Here is a 21,670-nt window from a genome sequence, read left to right as displayed (position 1 = left end):
TTTCACTTGCCATTTGGAAATAGATCACAAGTTGTTGAAAATAAAGTATTCTAAAGAAAGGAACATTTGAACACAAATGCTAAATATTTGTCTTGGAAATGAAACAGTATTGTGAAACAGAAGTATTTGTTCTTTTGAAATTAGTGTTTGGACTATGAATCTGAATCAGGAATTTGAAAAATTGGAAGTTTTGGGGATGTCTGAATCAGAAAAAATTGTGCCTTTTTCCCAATCCTCAAAACTATTGTTTTTTGTTTTTTTTTTTTGTTTTTTTTTTTGTTTTTTACAATAAAATCTTCCACTGTTGGTAGTAACGATGAATTAATATTTATTTTACTGGTAGTTATGCCTGCAAAACTGAAACCTATATATCATTCCACCCCCACAAGTTTAAGTAAATACCTGCACATTTAAAACGTGTTTTTACAATCTACAGGGAAAATAACAAGTCTATTGTTAAATATTTTGAGATTTATAAAGAATCTGAAACAGAATCTGTAATTGTGTTAGAATCAGAAAAATATTGGAATTGTCCTATCACTAATTAAAATGAAAACCATTATCGCATTAAGAAACAATTAAAAAAAAATAGTGAATTAATAAAGTGTCCTTTTTAAAAACCATTATGCAAGTGATTTAACTTGGAAACTGATATCTTGTGTGCATATGCAGTGTATATAAAAATACGGTGTGTGTATTGTGCAAAATTGAATTAATTGGTTGATATGCCATTAAACAAAAACAGCCAAACCAAAACTAGCTAAGAAGCTAATTCTATCACTTAATGTTGCCATTAAATCTCATGAGTGCTAAGTATATTTTTTTTAAGATGCTTAACTTAATTTTCATTATTGAAAAAACTGTAAGCTGTTTATTAACATTATCTTTCAAGTGTCCATTTTCTGAATTGAACCAGATTATATATATCGATGCAGCTTTGTTTCTCTTTTCTCTTTCCACTTGAGCCAGAAGTTCTCATCAAAGTGATCAGTTGTGATTGTTGCTACTGGAGGTTTTATTGCTGTTCAATCAATTTACAAAAATGAGAAACAACTATAACAAATTGATTTTAGTTAATTTTCCATGTGGCATCGTTTGATTAAACACAGCTCAAGCATCAGTGAAGATTGATTCGATAAAAAAAAACAAAAAAAAAAAAAAGAGGCACATCTCTAAATCACATTATGTATTGTTATAAAAGTATCATTTCCTGTATCGCTTCTTAAAATAGGTGAGCTCATTCTGCCATTTTATGTGCAGCTACCGGTTTTATGTTTAAGACTGCAAATAGTAGAAAGCCTTTGCACTTTGCCAAGAAAACAAAAATAACAACTTGAAAATTTCTTCTAAAAGTTTCTCGAAAATAACCACTTTAGAGATTATTCTTTAATAGCATATGCACTCGTTCAAAAGATCACGTTTCTTCATTTCCTCACCTCTGACATCTTTAATCCCTAGGGCATCTGATTCTTTCGTAAAATTATCATTTCTTTCTTCCATATTCTTCGCTAAAAAAAAAAAAAAAAAAAAAAAAGTACTAATTTATCGATACTACTGGAGAATCCATTTTTTTTTCTTTTCTAGATAGCAACTACTTTACGGATTTTTCTGCATCTTGCTTTGTATAATATATGATTGGAGAAATGGTTTCAACTTAGCAGAGCAAAATTCTTCTGTAAAAGGAATTAAATTCTTTTCAGTTATCAGTTAAAAAAAAAATCGTAAACAAAATGAATATTTTTATTTAAGACGATATAATTTTCTTTGCTTCCAGTAAAAGTTTTGATGGCTCAGTTGGAAGAGTATCAAATGGCAGCCACTGGGGTCAAAGTTATGAATAGGGCTGTGACAACAGCATATTCTTTTCATTGTTTTGACTTTTGAGTATATATCCGTTAATATCTTATGTTTTTATATAGACGAATGTGGTTCTTGGTTGATTATATCTGTGTCGGATATATACCAGAGAGTCAAAAGAATGAAAAGAATATTCTGTTGTCACAGCTGAAGTTATGAATCTCGCTACATCTAACCATACTGTGGTCTGGAATATATATTCCAAAATTTATAATGATCTCTTCATTTGTTTAGATTACCCCACACCTACACACACACACACACACACACACACACACACACACACACACACACACACACATAATCCAAATTATAAGTTTATCATGACCGTCTGTGGGGAGGAACATCCTTAGATTAATGTGATTTTTTTTTTTTTGTTTGGTTTGTATGTATATCCGTGGCACTGATGAGTGACCGTGGTGTTATTAGCATAATAAAAAGCATATGTAAAAAAAACTATATAAAATATCAGTAAATGGCTGAAACAATATTACACTTGTATAATAAACTGAACCTTGTTTATTTTTATCAGCATAAAAACGTCTATTACCAATGAAGCGTATGCGTGGTTATATATATATAACTAGCCTGGGTGCCCGGCGTTGCCCAGGTGTTTGTAGGTGTGTGTTGATAAAAAACAAAAAAGTTGTAGTAGGCAGGCTCGAACCTATGACGCAAAGGCAGAAAAGAAAGTGGAGGTGTGTGTAAGGGTGTTCGTTGAGGAAAAAAAAAGGGAAAATTGCGAGCGCCAAAAACAAAAGTTAGTAGGCAGGCAGGTTGAAACCCGTACCACGAAAGAGGAAAAGAAAGCGAAATAAAAACGCAACGCATTAGCTGCTGCACCGATCGTCAAACTGGAAGCGACGTAGGTTCAAATTAAGGCTAGACAATCGAAAAGAGGCGATGACTTTTGAAAATATCGGCAAAAAAAAGCGACCCCTCCCTGTAGAAAAGTGCCCGGTTGAGGGTAAAGGAATTAATGTTTTTGGCTAATTTTTCGATATTTATCGCCCAAAGAGTCGAGCTTCAAAACGGTATCAATTTCGTGAAAATCTGTCGCCGCTTTCGAAAGTTCTAGGAAAACATACATACACACTAACAGACGTTTAAGATTTATATAATAGACTAGCGAGGGTACCTGGCGTTGCCCGGGTGTTTGGAGGTGTGTGTGGTGTTAAATAAAAAAGAAACCGGGGGGGGGTAAAAGTTGGTAGGATCGAACCCGAAGCCCTGAGGCGAAGTTTGAAAATAAAATCGGCCAGCCAGAATGAGTTACTGAAAGATGTTTGAATTTATTTAAGAACCAAATTGACAGGTGCGCTCACGGAAGTCGTCGAGCGTTACGCCGCCGCCGTAGGTTTGTTTGTTATAAGCAAAGTAAAAAAAAGAAAACAACGTTAAAACTTAAGCGGAGGGGATAATCAAAACATAAAAAAAAAAAACCCACAAAACTAACGTAAGGAAAACGAATGATCAAAAAAGAAAACAGAAAAACGAACATGTGAAAGATGGCTTAAATAAGCCTATTTCGATATTAAAATTTAAAAAATCGGTGGGTACCCGGGTGTTTTTGGGTGTGTGGTCGGGGGTGGATAAGCGAAGTAAAAAGATAAAAATAAAAAATTAAAAAAAAAAAAAAAAACGAACATTACGTGAAAAATGGCTTAAATAACACTGGTTCAATATTTAAACTTAAAAAATCCAAAAAAAAAAAAAAAAAAAAAAGACATCTCGCACCACGATTCGAAACCAAAACATTTTGATAACAAACCAGGTGCCCATTTTAATGAGTTAATGAGGTCAAGTTTGACTGCGGGATAGTATTTACTACTGAACGCTTCCCCCCCCCCCCAGATGTTATAGGAAAGACTAACCTACATGTGGCGAGCGACAAATGTTGAATATTTATCTTCCCGAAATCGAGTAAATTAAATAGACAGGTGAGCTTCGTTGTTAACTGAGATATTACGATTTATATGTGATATAAAGTTTTTAAAAGTTGTGAAGCGAGCGACCGCTTCTCTGAAAAATGCCTTTTGTAGACATACAGAAAAAGCGAACACACATACATACGTCTATTCTAAGTTGTCATCTATAAATATAAAAGCGGAAATGTATGTATGTTCATCATTGAGTATACAAGTTCCAAAGTTTTAGTGTATGATGATTTATAAGATGAATAGTTTTATTAAGTCTCTTCAACATAAATTAGAAGGTATATGATAGCTTCCTTCAGTCTTGACAGATATCCACTGTAAGGTATCCACTGGGCATGGAATTTTTGTGGCAAGAGTAGTGCAATTTCCAACCACACCTCTCCTGAGTCGACGTTGTTAAATGCTGGTGGCCAGTAGAGGTTCAGGATGACTGGAAACAATGCCAAGATAAGCAGAGAGCACATACAGTGCCTAGAATTCCCAAATGGTTACCCATCTGGTACTAGCTAGGCTCAACGTTGCTTAACTTCAGTGATCTAATGGGAACCAGTGTGTCAACGTGATTGTGCCATACATACATACATACACACACATATATATATATATATATGATTACTTCATTTAATCACATGAATTAATATATGAAGATATAATTTTATGCATAAATTTTTCAGTATTTACTTCAACAGTGCTCGATACATAGGTAGAGCTAGGTTCTAAGTTATTAAAATATATATGGCAATCAAGGTACATAGAATATGCCGCGATTCATTCTTGTGAGAATTCGTCAGACTTATGCATAAGCCTGACGAATTCTCACAAGAATGAGATGCGGCATATTCTGTGTAGCTTAATTGCCATATATATTTTCATAACTTATATACACACACAACTGTTATATATATATATATATATATACACACACACACACACACACACACACACACACACACACAACTGTTACTCTTTCCACTAACTCACAAAAAAGACTTTATTCCATCTTACCCAAACACAACTTTAAGACCATTCAATCCATTTCAACAAACAGAAAACACCAATCTCACATTAACACCTCCGGTAATTAACATAAATAGAAAAACATAATACCCTTCTGCGACTAAAAAAACACTAACCTATATTGTAATAGACTATCCTCCTTTAAACTATTTGGATGACCCCCCCCACACACACACCTTACAAACGAATTGGCTTATAATGAATTATGATGGAGGCTAACTCTTTCTTTCCACCAGGTAATGGTGTGCCTATGTATTAGAGACCTACTTGCTTGCAGGTACCCTTTTGGAGTTTTCCTTATAGACTAATTTCCCTTTTATTCTAGTCTGCTACATCGTAATTAGGGAGAGGAAAATGAATTAATTTCTTTCACAAAGGTTATTAGAAGTGATGGAATAGCTCATCAGAACTTGAACACTGCATACGGACTTCACAATTTATGGTAGTAACCACAGAATCACCGCCTGCTTGTATGTGTGTGTGAGAGAGTGATTCGCCCTCTTTTTTTGTTTGTTTTGTTTTCATTCCTGTTGGAAACCTAAATTCTGATGGTGTGTCTTGCTTGCAATTGCACCTGCTGTTCTTGTTTTTGGTTTTCTTTGAATGTCTTTGATAAAAGTTGGTTCACTTTCTTCTTCAAAAATGGGAAAATCCATGCAGAAAGGAATTCTCTGTCCTTTATTCCAACCAATCACACCTGCTTTTCCATATCATACCATCCTTAGAGTAAAATGGCGTCAGCTATTACATCAAACAGGCTCAATCGAATGTCCGCCGCTTCCTGATGTCAGAATTCTTGCTAAAATAATTTAACCAACATTCTAATGTTATATCATGACTTAGATTGGTATCATTCTAAGTTTTATTAAAATAAAATACATTTTTTAAAATGTTTTTTTTTTCTAAAACTCCAACCTCTGTCCCATCACTGTAATGTTGCATCTCTAGCTGTTTTACTCGTAGCACTTGTACCCCCTCGGTATAAATACATTTGACTAACTCGACAAGCAGCAAAATCCCACCCCTTCATTGTAGAGGTATCTAGATTGCCGGAAAGCCTTCTACTCTAGCAGTTTCTTACCACGAACTGCTAGAGTTTGGAATTCCATCCCAGTCTCCTGCTTTTCTGAGTGTACTGACATGCAGAAGTTTAAGTATTACATATCTCGCTGCTCAACTCCCCACATAGTGTCCTGTAGACATGGTCCCAAAATAGAACCCACTTATGTCCAAGTCACATCGTGACTTGTTTGGAGGTGAAGAAGAGTTAAAAAGAAAAAAAAAAATGATCAAATTTCATGGCTTTTCAAAAACAAGGTTATAAATGCCTTCAAAAAAATCTTTGCATGAATTTAGTGCTTTCACCATTATTCTGGACATAGGGTTAGTGTTGAGGTGAATGAAGTGTATATTTTTTGTTTTCATATTGAAGCAAATTTCAAAGTAATTGCTCAAATCATTAGTTGAATAAAGAGTTGTCTTCTCTTGTCTATCTTCTGCTTGTGCGGTGATAAAACTTCTCAAATGCACTTGTGATTTTAGGCTTTATAAGTTAACTTAATAAGTTAATATACATAAGTTTTTTTGGTTTATTTGAATTTTTTTTAGTTTTAATTTGAAAATCGATTATATAAAAGAACATTTTTGTTGTTTATGTCAGGCAAAAAAAAAATCAGATACATTTATATATTTTACACCATTGAATTCTGTATAACTCTTATCTTTTTCCGTCTTTCTCTCAAATTCTACCGAATTTTCAGCACTATTACTAATCATCGCTGTGTTGTCTCACTGACCTTTTGACAATCATTAATTCTTATCCTCCAGTGACCTTTGGACCTTGATAAGTATTGACTTTCTTGTAAAAAAAAAAAGAAAAACAAACTCTTAAATATCTTTCCAAATACAAAACATACAGATTATTTTAGGAGTAAGGATTTCCTTATAAGGTACTCTTCCAACCAACTCCCTATATTTACAATCTGTGTCACTTATGACACAGATGGTTTGTAATCAGATGCACCAGCTGAACGACGGATAAAATCCGTGTATAATTGACAAAGCTTTATTGCTGGAATTCAAACAATCTTAGCAACACATTCCATTTTCAAAGATCAAGAAAACTTCTTTTGCTTAGGAATGCGGAATAACTTTATTATTTAAGCAAATCGTTCTGGCTGTGTCTCCTGCAAATTCAATTAGTCAACGCAAATCCGAAACGATTATTTGGATTTATTTATAACAAAAGAATTCTATTAGTCCATAGAATACACGATGGTTTGGACTGTTCAGGCTACTGTTCTTATCTTGGATATTATTCTCATGAACGGAACGTTTGCTTTATGTCGATTTTTTAATCTTATTCACCCCCAAGCAAGGCATGGTTCTGGATATGACCTTAAGGGACATCCAGTGGTGAGGTCCCACTTGGAAACTGTGAGGAATGTGGAGTTGCCCCTTCATTGCCCTCGTGCCCACTTTGATCTGGAGTGGTAATACCTGTTATGGCATCTGGTGCTATCAGATCGGGTTGTCTGAAGATACTGGCTTCCTGGCCAAAATTGCACCAAATATTTGTTATTTTTTTCTTTTCCTTTGCACAACTCAATCATGTTATGCAAAGTAAAAAAAAAAAATTAAAAAAAAGTTTACTTCTACAAAACAATCAAACGAAACGCCATGAATAAATATTTGAAGATATAAAGAAATTGAAGAATAAAAACTTTTTTCCGCTGGATTCAGCATTACATAACCCGAAAAGGATTGATCTGCCGTAAAACAACCAACCCAAACAAGGCATATTAGCACTTGGACATTAACCACGACCACAGGAAAATTATAGAGAGAATTGAGCAGCAGGATGTTTGTTCACATTACATTTAAATATCTGCAAATTAGTACAGCTAGGGAAGCAGGAAAAAGAGAATTCCTAAGTCTAACAGCCTGAGCAGGAAAAACTTAAAGTAGAAAGCTGAAAGGGTGAGATTTTGCTGCTTGTTCTGGGTTAGCTGCGTATTTACGTCGAGGGAGCACAAGTGCTAGGAGTTCATCAGAGCACAATCCATTAAAGTACTTGTAAAACAAGCACACAGGTAGAACATTGTGGCGACGAGACAAGGGTTGAAGCTTGGCTGACAATGCAGGATTTATTAGATTAGAGACTCTTTTTGGGCTCATGTCTAAGAAGGAACTTGGTTTAACAGATTCCATAGCCTGTTTATATCCGTTACACCAGTTGTGGACCTCAAAATTTTCCAAGTACCAAACCTTTTTTTAATTGAGACAAATAATGGTATATTAATAGAAAAGGTTTAGCTGTTTACAGTTGACTAACAATTGTATCATAATTGGACAGGGACGATGTGTTCTGAAGAGAAATCGTCATTGCTTTGGTTACATTAAAATAAGAAGAGAGATTGGGTTAGTAGATGTAGAACAGTTGACATAACGAGGTCAGCTGGCAGAGAAAAGCCAAAGAAAATATGGAAAGAATTGATGAGGATGAATTTGAGAGAAAGCTGGATAAATAAAGACATGGCCAGAGATAGACTTTTACAAACTAGCCTTTTGCATGCTAGCATGTAAAACAGACATGAAACCAAATATGATAAGTTAATATTTTGAAAGAATTGACACACGAGAAGCATATTTATTGAGGTTTTATACGTTTTCTTTTAATGATGCCAATGAGATCGAAGGCTAACTAATATCTATTATTAATGGGGATTTAGTATCTGTCTGAATTCTATTTACTGTACTATATTTCAATGCTTAATTTAATATGAAGGGTAGTATATCATCTGTAACGTTTTTACAATGGTAATGAGAATCTTTAAGACAGACCTAAATATGATTATCTCATAGTAAGTGGTGATGTGTGTTGAACAGGAAACTTTGTTGGTTTGGTCTCATTGAAAGAATGAATAAGAGTGTGCTGGGATTAGATGTCGAACAGTTGAGATAGCAGGGTTAGTTTGTATAGTGTAACTTTTTTGATAACAAAATAAGTCATGATACACACATGCAGGGTGTTTATACAGGATCGTTTTTATTTTTATTATCATTGCCATTTTGTCTAATGGTTGCTATACAATCTACTTTTTATGTAGAATGTAACGCATAAGGAGACGTTTGCTGAGAGTTTTCATTTGAGGAAAATTGACAGAAGGATTAATACTATATTAATAATTATTTACTTTTTAATTTACTGAAATGAGTGATGCACACAAACATTGAAGTAATATTCGCTTTAGATTACAAGTTTCCTACATTATTCATGATGTCTTGTTCACACGGCTTCCATGAAGAGACTGATTTGGCAACCTTTGTTTCTCTCAGCTCGAAAGTGATGTCATTCGTCATCTCTGTTTTGGGAGGTGACAGTAGTCTAGAAGTTAATGACACGGACTGATGACCTGAGTGTCCAAAGTTCAAATCCAGTTCGTTCCACAAAAATCAGTTTCATTTAGGATGTTGGCAACCTTCATGTGGTCCCTTCTGCAATCCCTGATGTATTTCTAAAAAGAATTCTAACTAAAATAGCAGGGAAAACCAATGTCAACAATAGAATCTTTGGATTGAGATGACGACGATGATAATGATCTCTGTTTTGTAAAAATTCACACTATCTAACTTAATCACTACTGACGTAGGATCCTCTAATATGTAACAATGGGAAGGAAAACCCGGATAGAGTAATAAAGACGGATTTAAAAAAAAAAACTAGCAATAAAGAAGTCAATTTTTAAAAGCAGTCATGTTAATATGATAGACGTTAAAACGAATATGATGTTTATGCTTTCTTTGTGGGGGTGGGAAGAGTGAAATATTTTTTAATGAAATTACATCTATTAAATTGCCACTTTTTCAATAATATTTTTTATGTTGCCTAACATCAGAAATTTGTTAATACCCCTTGGCTTTAATGGAAGCAATATATTGCAGCAATTAAGATAATTGGTGTTTGAGGTAATAGGGTTAAGTCTGGATTAGTTATTGTTGCTATCAATGATAATGAATTGTTTACAAATTGTGTTTATGGTCACCAGCTGTAGCATCCATCAAATCAACAAAAAAAGTTATTTTAAAAATTGTATCATCATCAGCTATAACAACAATAGCGACAACAATAACAACAATCACGTTAATGAAAGAGGTGACGAGTTTTAGAAATCTGGCCAGAGTTAATGTCATTTAGACTGCAAGATTGTTAGTTATTGTCAGTGAGCAATATGTAATGTAGATAGTTAGTGATCGCTCAGGGATGTGAGCTCTCCACTTTGTACAAATTTAAACAGATATCTACTTTTCTGGATTTGAAAAAAAAAAAAAAAGTGGAATTCCACTTTTTTTTTTTTTTTTTTCTAGAAAAAAAAAAAACGGAATTCCATGTAAATCACTAGTCTACCATGGGTGCGAGTTTTCCACTTTTTAATAAAAATCCGTTTCTTTATTATTTTGTTTTTCTTTCTGCCAAATCGATAGTCTTACCTCCCAATTTTATTTTTATTTATTTATTTATTTATTTATTTATTTATTTGTCACACGTTGTCCGGATTTTTAACTCTTTTTCCATTTTATTTTGTTTTGTATATCAGGCCCTTCTGCTTGTGCGGTGATAAAACTTCTCAAATGCACTTGTGATTTTAGGCTTTATAAGTTAACTTTGTTCAAAATCGGAGTGTTCCTTCTTTAATCAAATTTTTCGATTAACGATTTTCGATACTTAGGTTATGTATCAGAAAGACTTTGTTATCTAAGAACACTTCCAGACACGTAATGGATATTTGTGTGAAATTTCATAAAAAAATCGACCCAGCCATTTCAGAGTTTATAGGAAACGAATTCGCACAAACTGCCCTTTTTATATATATATTATATACGAGAATGAAAATAATGAAACTGGACAATCACACTTGCAGGTGAGTTTATATTATAACACCACTTATATATATAAGTGGTGTTATAATATAAACTCACCTGCAAGTGTGATAAGTGGTGTTATAATATAAACTCACCTGCAAGTGTGATTGTCCAGTTTCATTTGATTGGCTGTGTTAGCTACTGAATTATTTACTTTTGTTTGTGATGATAGCGGACTGATTTTTATGTGAGATATTTCAACTATCAAGTTGCTCCCTAATCTGTTTAACTCTATTTATTGGCCCTTGAATTTGACGTTTATATTTGCCCACCATTGTGACATCTTGCGATTTTTTTTTTTACTTGGTGTTACTCTCTATCGATATGAATACCTCAAAAATCATTCATGATTTATAAGTCATCAAGTTTGCAATGTTATCGGATTAGTTCCATGCCACTTGTGTGAAAACGGGGCTTGGGGGGGGGGGCTTCCTTCTTATTACTTTATATGAAAATCTGGGAAAATAGTTTTTTTCTTTTTATTCTCACTGCGTTCAAATGTTATCAGCTGAGCTTTTAATATTTAACAAAAGTATAAATTGAATCAACTTACTGTAGTCGTCACAAACCAGCATGTGTGAAAGCAGGCAGATATAGTGAAATTCTGATTATTTGTATAATCCGGACTACTGTTCTCATTTTGAGTGTTATTCATACAACGTTTCGGCTGATGTAACCTATAAACTTGACGTTTATATTTGCCCGCCATTGTGACATCTTGCGATTTTTTTTTTTTTTTTACTTGGTGTTACTCTCTATCGATATGAATACCTAAAAAATCATTCATGATTTATAAGGCATGTAATATTTCTGTTGAACTCTGGAATCTGTATGGAATTTTGAACAGAATCTCATATTTAATCTATGGGGGTAGCATGTTCTCGAATAGGATAACTATTTGTATTTTTTAACGCTTATTAATTCTGTAACTGAAGTTCTAATAAAACACTATTCACTTTTATGCATTGAGATTAGGGTATTTTTATTTATTTTTTCTTGTAGTTGCAGAGTAAGAAGTTTAACAATGGCAATGACACATTTTTTTAACATGAGTTTTTTTGTTTCAGACGATTATTTATAAATTTATATTTGCATTTCTATTGTCACTGGGCTTTAAATTACATCTGAAAATATTTGTTACAGGTTGAGTTTCTATAATTTTATTTATAGGAAAATATTAACATAAACGTTATCTTTTTCAGGAAGAAGATTGGGAATACGAAGAAATTGCTTTGGAAAGGGTAAGTTTTTTTATTTATTTTTTTATTTATTTTTTGAGCGTTGTACATTACTAGAGGTTTATATACAAAACTCGTGTTTGTGACATCTATCCATTCGATGGACTTGCAACGTATGTGCAGGCCTTATGATGTTACTGTTCCATTTTTGATTTGTTCAGATAGAAAAAGATGTACTTTGCTAAATGTACTTTAAGAATATGTGATGGGGGGAGCTCTCTCCAAACACTTGTAGGAGTTTGCAACGTATTTCTCTTCCACAGATATCCAACATGATCACAGACCAATGATATTTATCTTTGGATAGAACAGATAATATACTTTGATCTTAGCTTGAAGGCGAAAGTGTCTTTTGGTATGTTTTATTTTCAACACAGCATCAACATCAGGGTAAATTTTCTTAAATATATAATTTTTGCATTCAGCCATATTTTGAAAGCAGTTAAGGGTAATAATGTAAATATGGACATGAATTTGATATAACTTACTATTATATAGGTAAGAACATGCTGAGTTTAATCATTTTTTAAAGAAATATTTTCTTAGAATGGTGTTATTTTGAATATTAGAAAGAAAAAAAAACTGGATTGATCATAGTCAAGGGTTACCCAAAAGCTGCATTTTGATTGGCTACTCCACTGAGGTAGTAGGTTCGTTCTCACTTTCTGTTGATTGCTCAACAGCCTTGATCCACAGCTTATTCGCGGCCTCTGTTAAGCTTTGAGAGACAATACATACCCTCTGTAAGGGTGGCTGTGAGCATAATTATGAAGCAAGTGTTGCACAATCTCTAACCATACCTTTCTTAAACCGGTACTGCTTAATTTCAATGCCAACGGAAAAGCAAGAAGAAATTTTGTATGACTGGAAATAATATCAAGATAAGCTGATCACCCACCTTGCTCAATGCTGCTTAACTTGTCTGATCTAATGAGAATCAGGGTGTCAATGTTATTATATCACACTTTATGATGTTGAGTGTTTAGCAAAGAAGCATCTCATTCAAGTTTTTTTTTTTTTTTTTAATTACTCTACCCAGGATTGAACTCTCCTCTTCCGCCTCATTAATAAATACTCTGGCCATTGTCGAGTGAGTCGGTAGTGATATTAAGTGTTTAATATTTTTGAAATGGTAGTTTCTCTTGAAAAATGTCTTAATTTTTCTGTTTTATTTAAACACATTTCCTCAATGTTCACCAAAAAGCCTTGAACTTAGAATTTGCACAATTTGATAAACTGAAGCTTACAAATTGTTAAACTGTTTCTGAGTTTTTTCTGGGTTTTTTTTTTTTAGATGAGGATTGATAATTCATGTTATTTGGACTACTATTTTCATCTTGATTATTCTTTTCATAACGTTTTGGCTGATGTAACCTCTGATTTCCTTCAGGTGCATCTTTTTGAAATCTGGAATCCTTATCAATCTCTAGAACCTATGCGGGATTTCAAACTGAGCCCTTCATGACCAAGTAGAGGAATGTTATGAAATGTCATAAAAAAAAAAAATTATTTTATACATGGACCTGGTGCCAACGGATAAAGCATTGAGTGTCAATCAGTTCTAAGTTAGTCTTTTGGTTCAATCCTTACTAGAAATATTAGTAAGAATAAAATAAAAAATTAAATGTGAGTTTATTCACATCTTTGAAAGCATTATTTTGTAAGGTTAATTTGAAAATTTGAAAAAAAACAAATGTTATAAAATTTAGAGTAAGCTCAACGTCTGTATGTGTCTGTTTTGACACAAATAGGCTCCTATATAGTTTACTATTATACTAACCCTAACCCACATACAATGATAGAAGAGGTATCAAGGAGAAAAATGGATATGATAAAGTCACCCCCTCATCACACCGATGGGGGCAGAGACCCAGGGGAAAAACCCTATGCATGCTCACACCATTTCATGTAAAGCTACTAAATTTGGATAACCGCCATTGAGAGGGGGAAGGTTTTGACCGGTTACCACTCACATTAATGGAGATAGGGGCCCCATGGGACTCACTTTTAATGGGGAACCCTAATTAGTGCTCATATGTTTGTGTCAAAGATTCCCACTTCTGCCCCCTCATGTTTGTTTGAGGGGGGCGGTGTTTTGGTTTTGATACTCCAAAAGTTTGAGGCTATCTCTTTACGTCCACATTGTCTTTTCATTACCTTTAATACTTTCATAAATCAAACTCCTTTTTTTTTCTTTGGTATTAATCAAGAGGGGAACCTGATCATGGTTAACCAAATAAGAACTATGTTCTCCTGCCGTTTAAATAATAGTTTCAGCTCTAAATTCTATAGACATTCCACGGTTTGAAAATATGCACTTGAAAGTTATTTTGGCTAAATGTTCTGAAAATTATAACCAGGATGAGGATATTAGTCCAAATAATTTAAATTATTTTATTTTATTTTCTCTTTTATTTTCTTTTTTTCTCTTTTTTTTCTTTTTTTTTTTCTCTTTTTCTTTTTTTTTCTCTTTTCTTTTTTTTCTCTTTTTCTTTTTTTTCTCTTTATCTTTTTTTTCTCTTTTTCTTTTTTTTCTCTTTTTCTTTTTTTTCTCTTTTTCTTTTTTTTCTCTTTTTCTTTTTTTTCTCTTTTTCTTTTTTTTTCTCTTTTTCTTTTTTTTCTCTTTTTCTTTTTTTTTCTCTTCTCTTTTTTTTTCTCTTTTTTTTCTCTTTTTTTTTTCTTATATTTTATTCTTTTACTAATTGTCTTCCTTTTTTGCTTTTTTTCTCGAGTTAACCTAACACTTGAGAGAAATACATTTTCTTCTAAGAAAACCCAAAGGGGATTCGATTAAGCGAATCAGTCGATTCAATAAATGTTTATCTTTGCCTCCTTTTTCTTCTTTTTTTATGTACTCTCGGTTGCAACATAAAAGTTAATTACAAGATGGACACCTTTCTTGATAAGATCCATTTTTAGCTTCGGATTCTTCCAGTCCACTTCCTAACCCAAATTCTTTGACTACCACAGAAATCATAACAATGCCGCTTTTGGCTTCTAACCTTTCCATTATTTTTGCTAATCAATACTTTTTTGTTCCTTTGCATCTCTCCACCCCAACCCTCCCCTCCTACACCTTTTGAATTTTTTTTTCTTGATCTTTGTAAATGATTGGTTACCATGGTTGCATACACCTGTGTGTGTGTGTGTGTGTAAAAAAAAAAAGGGGGGGCTGCACTGCTTCGCCAAACGTGAACATGTGAAACCTTTATAGTGAAATTACTATGGCAATTTTTGACATACTATTGAATAAAACATAATTAGTCAATTTTGCTGTTGAGATATTTTTTGAATTTTTCAATTAGCAAAACTTTAAAAAAAAAAAATCGTGTTTTAGGGGAGAGGGGATAAATGGTTGAAAACTTGTGTTTAAGCTTACAAAGTTATTATGTAATTTTCTTTAAAATCTAGATTTTGTATAAAAACTTTTTTATTTCACATTTGTTTTAAGTTTTCTTATTGTTTCTACCGGATGCCAGACATTCACCTGCTCTCCTACATTTCAACCGAGTGATCTTTCCTATTATTTGGATTCATCAGACTACTGTTCTCATCGTGAATGTGATTTTCACCACATTTCATTCGATGTAACCTCTGACTTTCTTTAGGTGTGTCTTGTCGAATTCGGGAATTTGGACGGAATTTCGAGTGAAACGTTTTTACTTCACGGGGATAGCATGCTATTGTTCCATCAGTCATGATTGTAATAAGTAATTCGCAATTGTATTTTTAGGTCGCTCACACTAAGGATTGAACCTTCAGAAGAATATCACTTTTTACAATTGATTTTTCCAAGTACTCTAACCACTGCGCCACAGGTCCTTGTGGACCAATCCTGATCTGAAAAATTCAGAAACAAGTGATCTATTTAAGATTCTAACCGTCCTGTTAGGTGCACTTGGTTCACCGGGTATATTTACCAGGGATTCTTTTCATGGTTTCTCCTTTTCATTACTGGAATGATGGATATCTTCCCAAGGTTCCAGTTTCTTTTCATGTCATACATAAGAATTTGGTATTTCATTACCATTTTTTTTATCTATAAGTAAAAGTAAACACTAATATTAAAAATAAATTATAAAGTTTATATATTCATATATTTGTAGGTATAGGCTTCACTTGTAAACTACTTAGCTGAGCTTATCATTTAGGTATAGGATGTTCAAATGTGGGCTATATTTAATTTAATTCAGTTTTATAGAAAGGGAGTGAATTCAGATACCTTCAATATTTTTTTTTCTGTGAAATTTAAACAGATATTAGATTATATATATATATTCCCTAAATGTCAGTTTCTTTAGGGGCACATGACCCCAACCTCTCGTTTAAAAACTTATTGAATTTGATTAATAATCATTAGGCACTGATTAAGCAAGATTCCCTGAAATTTAATTTCTTAAGACTCCTTAAGCTTAAGCCTTAAATTTGAGATATTTTCTAAAATCAAAATCATGTAAAAGGTTGAACATGCTAAACATTATTTCTTGATTTTAATGTTTGTAAAATGGCATAAAAGTGATGTCAAACTGTTAAGTTCAAGAGATTTATTTTGCCTTTCCTTTGATTTGATATTTTTCCGATCTTGAGTGTTATTCTTGCAATGGTTGGGCCAATGTAACTACTCGGATATCTTTCTATCAAACTCTGGAATCTGCATGGAATTTCGAACGGTACTCTTTATAAATCCACAGAGATAGTATGCTCTCATTCCACCAGCCATGGATGGGTAGAAGTCCCAAGTAATTTGCAATTCTATTTGTCTGCACTGAGGCTCGAACCTTGAATCTCCAGTGTTTCTAATCAGGGTGGAGGGTTTGTATACGGCATAATCATGTTTACACATTGGTTTCCGTTAGATCACCGGTTAAGCAACGTTGAACCTGGTCAGTACTAAGATGAGTGACCATTTGGGAATTCCAAATGCTGTATGTGCTCTCTGCTTATCTCAGCATTGTTTCCAGTCGTTCTGGACATCTCCTTGCCACTGGACTCGAGCAGTGCCGATTCAGGAGCAATGTGGTTGATGATTGCACAACCTTTGCCTCCCAATTCCATGTGCAGCTCCTCTTACAGGGGGTATCCATTGCCTCTTAAGATTAAACAGAGCCATCAGAGAGTTTGAAGAGTTCTTATTGCCTCTCCATGAGAGCAAAGTTAAATACAAGATCGGTTTTAAATATGGGCGGGGGCAACTCCCCCAAAAAGGGGTATTCTGAATTGGAACAAAAATAAAAATTGCCTCAGTGCAGAAGAAATTCTCTCTCACTGGCCGAATAGAGAATAGAATAAGTGTAGCATTAGAACAGATACTACACTTTGTTCTTTGGTTTTTTGACTAGGAATAAACTCGCAAGAATGTTAGGAGTCAGTGCTATGTTTTTTTTTTATCATTGAAGAATCAAGTCAGAATTCAGAAACTTTAAAATAAAGATTTGGAATCTGATATTTTGGAATTCCAGTGGGTAAAGTTGAACCTTATATCTTCCGCCTCCACAACTATTTCTAACCACAAAATCAGGAAAGTCATTATTAATTATGCTGCATTTTGTATGACTTTCTTTTTTTTTTTTTTTTTTTTTTTTTTTTTTTTTTTTTTTCTTCAAAGTTATTTGGGAATTTGTAAGTGCTCTTTCCAAAATCCAGTTATAATGGAATCTTTGAATCTCCAAGGATTCTGCCTAATGTACTTGCGGTACTGTTGGTGCTTTTTGATATTTTTTAAATATAGTAATGTGCTGAAAGTAAGTTGAGTATTGAAAAGATGAAGATGGTGTGGATATATATGTGTATATGTTTATATATTTGTATGTATAGGATTTACATCTAAACTAATTAACCGATCATTATGAATTTTGGAACACAGTTGATAGGCATAAACAGTAGTAACATGTATCATATTTAGATCAATTTACTTTCAATTTTTGTGAAATTCTAACCATTATTAGACATCAGTCAATCAATATTCTATTCTAATAGATATTGATTTGGATACACAAAAAAGTTCCAATTCTTCTGATTCAAGATTCCGATAAACCATCCCAACACTAGTAACTATATCGTAGAAACTTATTCGTTGTTTGATAAGGTGTTTAGATTGGGGAAATAAAAGGTGATTTAGTTTTTTTTCATTATAGATTGTTTTATTAGTGTGGCTTGATTAGTCATTGTCATTTTACATATTTTATGAGACACAAAAAAGATGGTGTTGAGCTTTATTGGTCTTTGTCTCTTGTGTTTATAAAGTTTTTTTATTCAGGTTTGACTTTTGCCAAAGTAGGTCTTATAACGCATGCAGGAAATAGAGTATATGGCAACCTTGACTATAGATGTAGCGTCGGATTTAGACTTACGGACTAAATCTATAATTGCAAATGAGGTCACTCGAGATATTTCTGTGTTTTTTATTTTAATCTTTTATGGATGAGATTGTCATTAGTAGGGCTATGACAACAGAATATTTTTCTCATTGGTTTGACTCTTGAGTATATATCCGACACAGTTAATCAACCGAGAACCACATCACTCTATGTAAAAGCATACAAGATATCAACGGATACAAATTCGAATCAAAACAATGAAAAGAATATTCTGTTGTCATAGCCCTACTTATTAGTGTTAGTTGGTAAGGCTAAATTTGTGTTTAATGTCTACTTGATTTGTGAGTTGCCTTGTTCGCGTTTTGAGTAAATCTTTTTTTCAAGTTTTTTATTAAATATGTAGGGTACTGTAAAGTTTTGAAGGTGTGTTCGATATATTTCAATACCTTATCTAAATGTTCGTGGCTACATGCTCCGAAAAGTCTAAGGTAAAATCCGATTTATAATGCCACTTTATTCTATTGTTGTGGTGCGAATAGAAATGAATATAATCTTTCTTATTGGTTGGTTTGCGGTGAACTTTATAATTTATTATTATTTATAAGAAAAGGTATGGAATTATTGTTTTCTTTTTCGAATGTTATTTCACAAATAATTGGATATTTTGCCTCGCAGGTGTCAATCGTGTAATCTTATTGTTGCTCCCAGAAACCAATACTTTATAGAAGTATGTCACTGACATCTTTGATACGAGATCAAATTCAGAATTATATACGTATATCTCCAACATTATTAGAAATAGATCAAAAGAAAAACCTGTCAATGTTGATTTCTTAGTTGTTACTTTAAGTATTAAGTCTGAGATATATATATATATATATATATATATATATATATAATAAATTCCACAGCCAAACAACGCCGCAGCTCACAAGAGCCATGACAGCCAACGAACCGGAAGTCCAAGACTCGAGTTTCGCCCTCATTTGGGCTCATCAGTTAGACAAGTGGGTTCATTTCACAGTCGGATTTTGACGCGGTTTACTTGATCTGTGTTGGTTAATAGAAATTCTTGTGTGTGGGGCGTTTGCCCAGTTGGTAGAGTGCTTGCCTCGCATGTAAGAGGCTCGGGTTTTGAATCCTGAGTTCGGATGTGTCTAACTGATGAGCCCAAATGAGGGCGAAACTCGAGTCTTCGACTTCCGGTTCGTTGGCTGTCATGGCTCTTGTGAGCTGCGGCGTTGTTTGGCTGTAGAATTTATTATACAATCTCTCACATTCTGAAAATCATATATATATATATATATATATATATATATATATATATATTATCCATTTAATACCAAATAAAAAATAAGCAGAGGATGAAGTATAACTTTTAACAGATTAATTCAACAACTTACAGAGCTAGATGGTAAAATAGTGTTACGTGGTGGTTGGTATTTTTAGAAGTACCAAATATGCATATATATTTGTATTGTTGTTCATGTTGTAAGAGATATTAGTCTTGGGAGTGTTCATATGTCTTAAGACGTTAATGTTGTAAGAGATAGCATATTGGAGACATAAACAGGTATATATAAAGAGAGAGACAGTTCTATATATATATATATATATATATATATATATATATATAATAGACAGTGTACATGTTACTACAAGAGAACCAATTCAATGAGAGGAGATTTATGAATATCTTGATAGACCGAGAGATAGTGCGTTTGACATTTACGTTTTGACAGTTGTGCATATAATATAAACACGTTACCTTTCTTGTAATGATGAACACAGAAGACGCAGATACAAAACCACATGATGATACGTTTATTTCTTCTTCGACCGGTCGGACATGATTTTGTATTTCAGGGATTCAAAGTTGTTACATTGTTATCTCTAACCCCCCTCACTTCCAGAGGGTGCCGAGAATCGGTCTGAACCCCTCTGATCTGACTGATCTAACTCTACCTATATTGAGAACTCGTCACGTCATCGCATGATTAAACCTCGAGTTCAGTACCTATTTTTCAAATAACATTTTTACAAAATATATTTACAATTTCAGTTGACGATTAAATTCCTTATTTCAATAACATTCTGTATTTATTTTAACTTATGATTGGAATTTTCAATTCCAAATCTAGCTTCGCAAGTTCGAATCCTTGACTATCCTATTTCATATTTACATTTAACTAATTCCCTATTTTTTTTTTTACTTACATGAAAAGGGGACAGCCCTTTTATCATGTAACAATAGAAATGGCTGATGAAATAAGAACAATCTACCCGTGTGGATTAAGTAAAGCGTTTAGTTCAAAGATCTGTATAGATTTCCTAGTTTGACAAAACACACCTAGAAATTAATACCTTGTCTCTTAATATTTTTTTAGGTTTGGTTTCTTTGTCAATATCTCCCATCATCTGTTAAAAATAAGCAGAGGATGAAGTATAACTTTTAGCAGATTTATTCAACAACTTGGAGTAAAATGGTCAAATAGAAATGGCTGATGGAATAAGAACAATCTACTCGCATAGATATATATAGATTTCTTGATTTTTTTTTTTTTATTATTATTTATTTTTAATTTATTTAATATATTACATGTGATATCTCGGTATACTCTCATCATTGCTATTCACGTTTTAATGCTATATGAATAAAGTTTTTTCTTTTCCTCCTAGAACTGCCCACCTCATACTGAGGGGCTACTTTCCAACCGACTACAACATGGTCGTTTTCAAGTCTAACATAAAAACGTTATTGTGTAGCCGCCGTCCTCTATCTAAAATGATCAAATGCTACTCAATTTCCACCATTACCGATCATCATGGTGTTGTCTCACCAGCTAGCTGACACTCATTAACCTTTATCCTTAAGTGGCTTTCGTGTCTTGATAAGTGATGACTTCCATGTAATCTATAATATGAATCGCTCCTGTCTGTTTAAATGAATTTATGTATTTATGTATGTCTGCCTAAAACTTTCGACAGAAGCGACGAATTTTCACTAGATTGGTATCGTTTTGATGACAAATATCGAAAAATTGGCTAAAAACATTAATTCCTTCACCCTTAACTGGGCACTTTTCTACAGGGAGGAGTCATTTTTTTTTTCTGATATTTTCGAAAGTCATCCCCTCTTTTCAATTGACTAGCCTTAATTTAAACCTTTGTCACTTCTGGTTTGGCAATGGACGCAACAGCAAAGACGTCACTTTCCTCACCCCCCCCCCAACATTCTTTTCCTCCTTTGCGGTACGGGTTCAAGCCTGTCAGCCTTCTACCACATTTTTTTTTTCTCAACCCATACCTACAAACACTTGGGCAATGCTGGGCACCCAGGCTAGTGTGTGTGTGTTTTATATATATATATATATATCTCCAG

At 33.4% G+C, this 21,670-nt stretch overlaps 1 protein-coding gene and 1 pseudogene across 23 annotated transcripts in view; one reads left to right on the top strand and one right to left on the bottom strand.

Annotated features, from left to right (window-relative positions):
• Nucleotides 1-21,670, top strand: part of LOC145287959 (disks large homolog 1-like) — a 909,452-nt gene that overhangs the window by 482,305 nt on the left and 405,477 nt on the right. For 21 of the 23 annotated variants that reach the window (XM_080135923.1, XM_080135919.1, XM_080135921.1 and 18 more), the window contains one exon: nt 11,936-11,974. The exons of the other annotated variants lie outside the window; for them this stretch is intronic. In XM_080135923.1, coding sequence (XP_079992049.1) covers nt 11,936-11,974 — 39 coding nt within the window. The remainder of the gene's footprint in view (nt 1-11,935; nt 11,975-21,670) is intronic. 23 annotated transcript variants of the gene reach the window in all.
• Nucleotides 4,254-4,370, bottom strand: LOC145288522 (5S ribosomal RNA; annotated as a pseudogene).

This window comes from Euprymna scolopes, chromosome 11 (assembly GCF_053919585.1).
Source record: "Euprymna scolopes isolate OS-2025 chromosome 11, ASM5391958v1, whole genome shotgun sequence".
Taxonomy (NCBI): Eukaryota; Metazoa; Mollusca; class Cephalopoda; order Sepiida; family Sepiolidae; genus Euprymna; species Euprymna scolopes.
The sequence above is the reverse complement of the archived record's forward strand: the minus strand, read 5'-3'. Positions and strand labels throughout refer to the sequence as shown.